General features: G+C 38.9%; 1 protein-coding gene across 1 annotated transcript in view; it reads right to left on the reverse strand.

Annotated features, from left to right (window-relative positions):
• The window catches only part of m17 (IL-6 subfamily cytokine M17), a 7,445-nt gene extending 821 nt beyond the window's left edge, over positions 1-6,624 (reverse strand). Inside the window, exons 1-2 of the mRNA XM_061875754.1 lie at positions 6,103-6,624; positions 5,888-6,033 (exon numbers count right to left, since the gene is read on the reverse strand). Of these exons, the coding sequence (XP_061731738.1) occupies positions 5,888-6,033; positions 6,103-6,172 (216 nt within the window). The 5' untranslated portion in view covers positions 6,173-6,624. The remainder of the gene's footprint in view (positions 1-5,887; positions 6,034-6,102) is intronic.
• Between the last annotated feature and the right edge of the window lie 5,206 nt (positions 6,625-11,830).

Here is an 11,830-nt window from a genome sequence, read left to right on the forward strand (position 1 = left end):
ACCAACTGTCGGGTTAAATATAAAGTACCAATGATCATCACACACACACTCGGTGCGGCAGAACGGTGCCTCACAATACGAAGGTCGAGAGTTCAATCCCGGACCAGGGAGTCGACTAACCACACTGTCTCTTTATATATACACAACCAGTCAAGTTATCATGTTTGTAAATAAAAGCAGAATACAAGGATTTGTAAATAATTTTCAACTTATATTCAATTGGATAATTAATGTTCCAACTGAGAAAATTATTCTTTTTTTTTTTGCAAATAATCATTAACTTAGAATTTAATGGCAGCAACACATTGCAAAAAAGTCATTTTTACCACTGTGTTACATGGCCTTTCCTTTTAACACTACTCAGTAAATGTTTGGGAACTGAGGAGACCAATTTTTGAAGCTTTTCAGGTGCAATTCTTTGATTTGAATCCGGCGGCGTTTCCGGGTGTTGTTGATAAATGGCTTTGACGAGTTTTAATTTGCACTTACAGACATAGCGACCAACTGTCGGGTTAAATATAAAGTACCAATGATCATCACACACACACTCGGTGCGGCAGAACGGTGGTACATGTGCCTCACAATACGAAGGTCGAGAGTTCAATCCCGGACCAAAGAGTCGACTAACCACATCGTCTCTTTGTATATACACAACCAGTCAAGTTATCATGTTGTGTAAATAAAAGCAGAATACAATGATTTGTAAATAATTTTCAACTTATATTCAATTGGATAATTAATGTTCCAACTGAGAAAATTCATTTTTTCTTTTTGCAAATAATCATAACTTAGAATTTAATGGCAGCAACACATTGCAAAAAAGTCATTTTTACCACTGTGTTAAATGGCCTTTCCTTTTAACACTACTCAGTAAATGTTTGGGAACTGAGGAGACCAATTTTTGAAGCTTTTCAGGTGCAATTCTTTGATTTGAAGACAGCGGCGTTTCCGGGTGTTGTTGATAAATGGCTTTGACGAGTTTTAATTTGCACTTACAGACATAGCGACCGACTGTCGGGTTAAATATAAAGTACCAATGATCATCACACACACACTCGGTGCGGCAGAACGGTGGTACATGTGCCTCACAATACGAAGGTCGTGAGTTCAATCCCGGACCAAAGAATCGACTAACCACACTGTCTCTTTATAAATACACAACCAGTCAAGTTATCATGTTTGTAAATAAAAGCAGAATACAATGATTTGTAAATAATTGTTAACTTTTATTCAATTGAATAGACGGCAAAGACAAGATAATTAATGTTCCAACTGAGAAAACTCATTTTTTCTTCTTGCAAATAATCATAACTTAGAATTTAATGGCAGCAACACATTGCAAAAAAGTCATTTTTACCACTGTGTTACATGGCCTTTCCTTTTAACACTACTCAGTAAATGTTTGGGAACTGAGAAGACCAGTTTTTGAAGCTTTTCAGGTTGATTTGAAGCTCGCTGCGTTTCCGGGTGTTGTTGATAAATGGCTTTGGCTTTGCATAGGAGAGTTTTAACTTGCATTTACAGATGCAGCGACCAACTGTAAACTTAAAGTATCAATGATTGTCACACACACACACACACACACTCACCAGGTGTGGCAGCACGGTGGTACAGGGGTTAGTGCATGTGCCTCTCCCTCCACATATTTTACAATAAAGCGAAGCGCAACAAAAATGCAGCAAACACAGTGAAATATGAACACAAAGGTTACAAAATAACAGCTACAATCTGATATATCACTAAGCTTTAGACCTTTGTTGTAAAAATCTCCTTCTGCGTCTGTCCCTGACACCCGCATTTCAGCTGCTGTGACTTAGATTACCATAGTAACTAATTAGGTTACCATAGCAACTAGTATATCATGCAAAAGCGCAGATTCCAACCATTGAAATACTTTGTATAGTTATGTCAGAATAATTCTATCTAAGTTGTCAAACTGTGTGTCAATGAGACAAAAGCTGTCTTTGATCCTACCAAGCAAAAGGCTGGTAAAACTTCCACCGTGTAGAATGGGAAGCGACATGACGGCGTCAGTTTCTTTGATGTATTGTAATCCACAGGAAGATTTTGTCTCTACCCGAGATCTACAAAGCGGAGAGGAGGCGGGGCCTGACTCCCCTCCAGGCACCTTTACTTTGAACTGTTTTGTAACCAAAGGGGACGGATGTTTACGACCCCCCTCCCTTTAGAAACAGCTGTTGCCATGTAATCAGGGAAAGTCCAATTAAAAGAGGAGGTGTACAATCTTTGGTGGGGACGACACTGTACAAGAGTACACGTTTCTCCTCAATTGAGCTAAATTGAATTCTGCCTCTGTTTCATTCCTTGCTTCTTGTCTTGTTTAATAGATGTCATCAGTGTTTGAACCTGTGGCAGATACTCCTTACATCTGAAAGATCTGAAAAAAATTATTTGGGATTTTTGTTTGATTGAAACTTTTATTAGTAGATTGCACAGTATAGTACATATTCCGTACAATTGACCACTAAATGGTAACACCCGGATACGTTTTTCAACTTGTTTAAGTAGATCAATTCATGGGAATTTCGGCCAGGCTGAAAAGCTTAAGGTGCCCCCAGGGCTTTATTTTTCCCAGGTTGACAATAGAGTCTATCAGGCCTCCTCCAATTCCAATTAAAAGAGGAGGCGTACAATCTTTGGTGGGGACGACACTGTACAAGGGTACACGTTTCTCCTCAATTGAGCTAAATTGAATTCTGTCTCTGTATAATTCCTTGCTTCTTGTCTTGTTTAATAGATGGCATCAGTGTTTGAACCTGTGGCAGCTACTCCTTACATCTGAAAGATCTGAAAAAAATTATTTGGGATTCTTGATTGATTGAAACTTTTATTAGTAGATTGCACAGTACAGTGCATGTTCCGTACAATTGACCACTAAATGGTAACACCCGAATAAGTTTTTCAACTTGTTTAAGTAGATCAATTCATGGGAATGTCTGCCAGAAAGAAAAGCTTAAGGGGCCCCCAGGCCTTATTTTTCCCAGGTTGACAATAGAGTCTATCAGGCCTCCTCCAATTAAAAGAGGAGGCGTACAATCTTTGGTGGGGACGACACTGTACAAGGGTACGCGTTTCTCCTCAATTGAGCTGAATTGAATTCTGTCTCTGTTTCATTCCTTGCTTCTTCGCTTGTTTAATAGATGTCATCAGTGTTTGAACCTGTGGCAGATACTCTTTACATCTTAAAGATCTGAAAAAATATATTTGGGATTTTTGATTGATTGAAACTTTTATTAGTAGATTGCACAGTATAGTGCATGTTCCGTACAATTGACCACTAAATGGTAACACCCGGATACGCTTTTCAACTTGTTTAAGTAGATCAATTCATGGGAATTTCTGCCAGACTGAAAAGCTTAAGGGGCCCCCAGGGCTTTATTTTTCCCAGGTTGACAATAGAGTCCATCAGGCCTCCTCGAATTAATTTGGTGGGGACGACACTGTACAAGGGTACGCGTTTCTCCTCAATTGAGCTAAATTGAATTCTGTCTCTGTTTCATTCCTTGCTTCTTGTCTTGTTTAATAGATGTCATCAGTTTTTGAACCTGTGGCAGCTACTCTTTACATCTTAAATATCTGAAAAAAACTATTTGGGATTCTTGATTGATTGAAACTTTTATTAGTAGATTGCACAGTATAGTGCATGTTCCGTACAATTGACCACTAAATGGTAACACCCGGATACGTTTTTCAACTTGTTTAAGTAGATCAATTCATGGGAATTTCTGCCAGGTTGAAAAGCTTAAGGGGCCCCCAGGGCTTTATTTTTCCCAGGTTGACAATAGAGTCTATCAGGCCTCCTCCAATTAAAAGAGGAGGCATACAATCTTTGGTGGGGACGACACTGTACAAGAGTACACGTTTCTCCTCAATTGAGCTAAATTGAATTCTGCCTCTGTTTCTTTCCTTGCTTCTTGTCTTGTTTAATAGATGCCATCAGCTTTTGAACCTGTGGCAGCTACTCTTTACATCTTAAAGATCTGAAAAAAATTATTTGGGATTTTTGATTGATTGAAACTTTTATTACTAGATTGCACAGTACAGTACATATTCCGTACAATTGACCACTAAATGGTAACACCCGGATAAGTTTTTCAACTTGTTTAAGTACATCAATTCATGGGAATGTCTGCCAGATTGAAAAGCTTAAGGGGCCCCCAGGGCCTTAATTTTCCCAGGTTGACAATAGAGTCTATCAGGCCTCCTCCAATTAAAAGAGGAGGCGTACAATCTTTGGTGGGGACGACACTGTACAAGAGTACACATTTCTCCTCAATTGAGCTAAATTTAATTCTGTCTCTGTTTAATTCCTTGCTTCTTGTCTTGTTTAATAGATGTCATCAGTGTTTGAACCCGAGGCAGCTACTCTTTACATCTGAAAGATCTGAAAAAAATTATTTGGGATTCTTGATTGATTGAAACTTTTATTAGTAGATTGCACAGTACAGTACATATTCCGTACAATTGACCACTAAATGGTAACACCCGGATACGTTTTTCAACTTGTTTAAGTAGATCAATTCATGGGAATGTCTGCCAGATTGAAAAGCTTAAGGGGCCCCCAGGGCTTTATTTTTCCCAGGTTGACAATAGAGTCTATCAGGCCTTCTTCAATTAATGGAGGAGGTGGCGTACAATCTTTGGTGGGGACGACACTGTACAAGGGTACACGTTTCTCCTCAATTGAGCTAAATTGAATTCTGTCTCTGTTTAATTCCTTGCTTCTTGTCTTGTTTAATAGATGTCATCAGTTTTTGAACCTGTGGCAGCTACTCTTTACATCTTAAAGATCTGAAAAAAACTATTTGGGATTCTTGATTGATTGAAACTTTTATTAGTAGATTGCACAGTATATTGCATGTTCCGTACAATTGACCACTAAATGGTAACACCCGGATACGTTTTTCAACTTGTTTAAGTAGATCAATTCATGGGAATTTCTGCCAGGTTGAAAAGCTTAAGGGGCCCCCAGGGCTTTATTTTTCCCAGGTTGACAATAGAGTCTATCAGGCCTCCTCCAATTAAAAGAGGAGGCATACAATCTTTGGTGGGGACGACACTGTAAAAGAGTACACGTTTCTCCTCAATTGAGCTAAATTGAATTCTGCCTCTGTTTCTTTCCTTGCTTCTTGTCTTGTTTAATAGATGCCATCAGCTTTTGAACCTGTGGCAGCTACTCTTTACATCTTAAAGATCTGAAAAAAATTATTTGGGATTTTTGATTGATTGAAACTTTTATTACTAGATTGCACAGTACAGTACATATTCCGTACAATTGACCACTAAATGGTAACACCCGGATAAGTTTTTCAACTTGTTTAAGTACATCAATTCATGGGAATGTCTGCCAGATTGAAAAGCTTAAGGGGCCCCCAGGGCCTTAATTTTCCCAGGTTGACAATAGAGTCCATCAGGCCTCCTCGAATTAATTTGGTGGGGACGACACTGTACAAGCGTACACGTTTCTCCTCAATTGAGCTAAATTGAATTCTGTCTCTGTTTCATTCCTTGCTTCTTGTCTTGTTTAATAGATGTCATCAGTGTTTGAACCTGTGGCAGCTACTCTTTACATCTTAAAGATCTGAAAAAAACTATTTGGGATTCTTGATTGATTGAAACTTTTATTAGTAGATTGCACAGTACAGTACATATTCCGTACAATTGACCACTAAATGGTAACACCCCGATAAGTTTTTCAACTTGTTCAAGTAAATCAATTCATGGGAACGTCCGGCGGGCCAGATTGAAAAGCTTAAGGGGCCCCCAGGCCTTAATTTTCCCAGGTTGACAATAGACCGTGAGTACAAAAGAGTGGTTGTCGTTTATTTTCCAACAATAAGATGACAAAAGGATGTAAGATACTCACGTATGTTTTGATGAGATCCACAGATTCCTTGTGGATGAGTCTGGTCAGTTTCAAGGTCCGCTGCACAGAACTTGCACACTGCTGGTCCCTGATCTTGGACGCCGTTGAGGACCTGAGCAGGAGCAGCAGCAGGAGGGCGAGCGATGCTGGAAGGGAGCATCATGAAGTCTTTGGGGGGGGGGAAAAAAAGCAACAATTGATGTAAGAGGACTTACTTGATGCTGGCTTCTTCAGGCGTGTCCAAAGCATGCCGCTCATTCTCCTCCAAATGCTGGGACTTGTCATAATCACACTACTTGAACTTCTTTTTTTTTTTTTTTAAGAGCCCAAACCGCGCATTGGTCATCGGAGGAAATGACGTGCACTTTGTGAGGCAACCTAAATTTCCCAGAATTTCCTCCTTCTTCTTCTTCTTCTTCTTTTGTGTGTGGCTGCATTGAGAGGAGGAGGGCAATGCCCATGCATGCCCTCTGCAGAGGGGACATGTTCAGACGTGGCTCTGATGCCCACCTTCATTTCGGCCTGTGGACGCCTTTTTTTTTTTTTATTCAACATCAAAACTCATTTATTAGGGCACTCATGCAATAATTTAAATTGAAAAAAAAAAATGTACACACGTTTAACTTTTGACTTTAAATGACTTAGAGCAGGGGTCACCAACGCGGTGCCCGCGGGCACCAGGTCGCCCGTAAGGACCAGATGAGTCGCCCGCTGGCCTGTTCTAAAAATAGCTCAAATAGCAGCACTTACCAGTGAGCTGCTTCTATTTTTTAAATTGTATTTATTCACTAGCAAGCGGGTCTCGCTTTGCTGGACATTTTTAATTCTAAGAGGGACAAAACTCAAATAGAATTTGAAAATCCAAGAAAATATTTTAAAGACTTGGTCTTCACTTGTTTAAATAAATTAATTTATTTTTTTACTTTGCTTCTTATAACTTTCAGAAAGACAATTTTAGAGAAAAAATACAACCTATAAAATGATTTTAGGATTTTTAAACACATATACCTTTTTACCTTTTAAATCCCTTCCTCTTCTTTCCTGACAATTTAAATCAATGTTCAAGTATTTATTTATTTTTGTAAAGAATAATGAATACATTTTAATTTAATTCTTAATTTTAGCTTCTGTTTTTTCGACGAAGAATATTTGTGAAACATTTCTTCAAACTTATTATGATTAAAATTCCCCAAAATATATTCTGGCAAATCTAGAAAATCCGTAAAATCAAATTTAAATCTTATATCAAAGTCTTTTGAATTTCTTTTAAAAATTTTGTTCTGGAAAATCTAGACGAAATAATGAAGTGAATTATATTTATATAGCGCTTTTCTCTAGTGACTCAAAGTGCTTTACATAGTGAAACTCAATATCTAAGTTACGTTTAAACTAGTGTGGGTGGCACTGGGAGCAGGTGGGTAAAGTGCCTTGCCCAAGGACACAACGGCAGTGACTAGGATGGGGGAAGCAGGAATCGAACCCGCAACCCTCAAGTTGCTAGCACGGCCACTCTACCAACCGAACTATGAATACATTTTAATTTAATTCTTAATTTTAGCTTATGTTTTTTCGACGAAGAATATTTGTGAAATATTTCTTCAAACTTATTATGATTAAAATTCCCCTAAAAATATTCAGGCAAATCTAGAAAATCCGTGAAATCAAATTTAAATCTTATATCAAAGTCTTTTGAATTTCTTTTAAAAATTTTGTTCTGGAAAATCTAGACGAAATAATGAAGTGAATTATATTTATATAGCGCTTTTCTCTAGTGACTCAAAGTACTTTACATAGTGAAACCCAATATCTAAGTTACATTTAAACCAGTGTGGGTGGCACTGGGAGCAGGTGGGTAAAGTGTCTTGCCCAAGGACACAACAGCAGTGACTAGGATGGTGGAAGCGGGAATCGAACCCGCAACCCTCAAGTTGCTAGCACGGCCACTCTACCAACCGAACTATGAATACATTTTAATTTAATTCTTAATTTTAGATTCTGTTTTTTCGACGAAGAATATTTGTGAAACATTTCTTCAAACTTATTATGATTAAAATTCCCCCAAAAATATTCTGGCAAATCTAGAAAATCCGTAAAATCTAATTTAAATCTTATATCAAAGTCTTTTGAATTTTTTTTTTTTTAAATTTGTTCTGGAAAATCTAGACGAAATAATGAAGTGAATTATATTTGTATAGCGCTTTTCTCAAGTGACTCAAAGTGCTTTACATAGTGAAACCCAATATCTAAGTTACGTTTAAACCAGTGTGGGTGGCACTGGGAGCAGGTGGGTAAAGTGTCTTGCCCAAGGACACAACGGCAGTGACTAGGATGGGGGAAGCGGGAATCGAACCCGCAACCCTCAAGTTGCTAGCACGGCCGCTCTACCAACCGAACTATGAATACATTTTAATTTAATTCTTAATTTTAGCTTCTGTTTTTTCGACGAAGAATATTTGTGAAACATTTCTTCAAACTTATTATGATTAAAATTCCCCAAAAAATATTCGGGCAAATCTAGAAAATCTGTAAAATCAAATTTAAATCTTATATCAAAGTCTTTTGAATTTCTTTGAAAAAATTTGTTCTGGAAAATCTAGACGAAATAATGAAGTGAAATATATTTATATAGCGCTTTTCTCTAGTGACTCAAAGTGCTTTACATAGTGAAACCCAATATCTAAGTTACGTTTAAACCAGTGTGGGTGGCACTGGGAGCAGGATTATAAGCATTTAAGTCTCACCTTAAAACTCATCTTTATACTCTAGCCTTTAAATAGACCTCCTTTTTAGACCAGTTGATCTGCCGCTTCTTTTCTTTCTCCTATGTCCCCCCCTCCCTTGTGGAGGGGGTCCGGTCCGATGACCATGGATGAAGTACTGGCTGTCCAGAGTCGAGACCCAGGATGGACCGCTCGCCTGTGTATCGGTTGGGGACATCTCTACGCTGCTGATCCGCCTCCGCTTGAGATGGTTTCCTGTGGACGGGACTCTCGCTGCTGTCTTGGATCCGCTTTGAACTGAACTCTCGCGGCTGTGTTGGAGCCACTATGGATTGAACTTTCACAGTATCATGTTAGACCCGCTCCACATCCATTGCTTTCGGTCCCCTAGAGGGGCGGGGTTGCCCACATCTGAGGTCCTCTCCAAGGTTTCTCATAGTCAGCATTGTCACTGGCGTCCCACTGGATGTGAATTCTCCCTGCCCACTGGGTGTGAGTTTTCCTTGCCCTTTTGTGGGTTCTTCCGAGGATGTTGTAGTCGTAATGATTTGTGCAGTCCTTTGAGACATTTGTGATTTGGGGCTATATAAATAAATATTGATTGATTGATTGAAGGACACAACGGCAGTGACTAGGATGGTGGAAGCGGGAATCGAACCCGCAACCCTCAAGTTGCTAGCACGGCCACTCTACCAACCGAGCTATGCTGCCCCCCCAATTTGTCTTTGTTAGAAATATAGCTTGGTCCAATTTGTTATATATTCTAACAAAGTGCAGATTGGATTTTAAGCTATTTAAAACATGTCATCAAAATTCTAAAATTAATCTTAATCAGGAAAAATGACTAATGATGTTCCATAAATTATTTTTTTCAAAAAGATTCGATTTTGCTAGTTTTTCTCTTCTTTTTTTTCGGTTGAAATTTAAAGAGTCGAAATTGAAGATAAACTATGTTTCAAAATTTACATTTATTTTTTTTTTTTTTTCGTGTTTTCTCCTCTTTTAAACCGTTCAATTAAGAGTTTTTTTCATCATTTATTCTCTACAAAAAAACCTTCCGTAAAAGGAAAAAAAATGTACGAGGGAATGACAGCCAGAAATAGCCATTTATATATATATATATATATATATATATATATATATATATATATATATATATGTATATATATATATATATACTGTATATATATATCAATTAAAGGTAAATTGAGCAAATTGGCTATTTCCGGCAATTTATTTAAGTGTGTATCAAACTGGTAGCCCTTTGCATTAATCAGTACCCAAGAAGTAGCTCTTGCTTTCAAAAAGGTTGGTGACCCCTGACTTAGGGGCTTCTACTGCCACCCGGAGGACATCCAGGGGACCGGGACACAGGTTCTTGGGAGAGTGGCCGTGCGAGCGACCCTTAGGGTTCCTTGTTCAATTCCCACCTTCTACCAACCTAGTCACATCCGCCGTGTCCTTGAGCAAGGCACTTCATCCTTGCTCCTGATGGGTGGTGGTCAGTGTTTGGGGCGAAGTCTTTCTGGACACAGATTAGAGTTAAATTACCAATGATTGTCACACACACATAATTAGGTGTGGCGGAATTATTCTCTGCATTTGACCCTTGATTACACCCTGTGGGGTGAGGGGAGCAGTGAGCAGCAGCGGTGGCCACGCCCGGGAATCATTTTTGGTGATTTAACGCACGTGCGGGACTGAATAATAATAAGAATGACAGCAGGAATTAGTTGTTTCTTTTAAATCTCACTAAGTAGAGTCGTGTCCACTTCCTGTTCTATGGTTATCATCACATTTGGCGGCGGTACAAGAGTCTGTTCCTCCTTTTCCTTCTCTGTTGGACGCGAGCACTTTACACACAGGAAGCTGGCACAGGAAATGTGGCAACCGCTCCCAAGTGCGTCAAAAAAGAGGCGACGTCTCACTCGGGCCTGAAGTCGCCTTGCATCGTGACTTCTCATCCAATGAGGAAATACTTCTTTTTTCTTTTTTTTTTTAAATCCCCCGCCTCCTCACGGCGGGCATTTTGAATGACGCTTTGCATCACCGAGCTGACGAAAGGTCAAAGAGCGTTCCGGTCTATTTTCGAAAAAAAGGGGAATTTGTCGGCGAAGTGGCCTTAGTGGGAGTGGGTCTGGGAGGGGGGTGGGGGACACTTCATTAGGTACCCCCTGCAGGAGCCATTTAGGTGGGCAAAGAGCTGCGGTCTGAAATATAATAATGCATGAAAAGGTAGTAATATTGTGGTTTGAATATTAAAGGACATATTTAGGGACAGAGGACCCTATTGTATTTCTAAGGTTTTATTATTATTATACCGCCGCCTCTTTGAGCTGTAATTTGACCGCCTTAACATGCTTCAAAACTCACCAAATTTAACACACACATGAGGACTGGCGAAAATTGCGATCTAATCAAAAAAACAAAATTTAAAATTGCACTGTAGCGCCCCCTAGGGAAAAACACAGACAAAACTGCTTGTAACTTCCGGTAGGAATGTCGTAGAGACATGAAACAACAACCTCTATGTAGGTCTCATTTAGACCTACATTTCATACGCTCACTTCCTTCAGCAAAAATCAACAGGAAGTTGGCAAAAAACCCTTCAAAACAAAATTGTTCTAAAAAATTTAATTTTTGCCTCTTTGAGCTGTAATTTGACCCCCTTAAAATTCTTCAAATCTCACCAAACTGGACACACATATCAGGACTGGTGAAAATTGTGATATAATTAAAAAAAAAAAAAAACTAAACTAAAAATGGCGCTTCAGCGCCCCCTAGGAATAAAACACTGATAAAACTGCTCCTAGGAAGGAAACACAGACAAAACTGCTTGTAACTTCCGGTAGGAATGTCGTAGAGACATGAAACAACAACCTCTATGTAGGTCTCATTTAGACCTACATTTCATACGCTCACTTCCTTCAGCAAAAATCAACAGGAAGTTGGCAAAAAACCCTTCAAAACAAAATTGTTCTAAAAAAATGTAATTTTTGCCTCTTTGAGCTGTAATTTGACCCCCTTAAAATGTTTCAAATCTCACCAAACTGGACACACATATCAGGACTGGTGAAAATTGCGATATAATTTTAAAAAAAAAAACTAAAAATGGCGCTCGAGCGCCCCCTAGGAATAAAACACTGATAAAACTGCTCCTAGGAAGAAAACACAGACAAAACTGCTTGTAACTTCCGGTAGGAATGTCGTAGAGACATGAAAC

This window comes from Nerophis ophidion, linkage group LG17 (genome assembly GCF_033978795.1).
Source record: "Nerophis ophidion isolate RoL-2023_Sa linkage group LG17, RoL_Noph_v1.0, whole genome shotgun sequence".
NCBI lineage: Eukaryota > Metazoa > Chordata > Actinopteri > Syngnathiformes > Syngnathidae > Nerophis > Nerophis ophidion.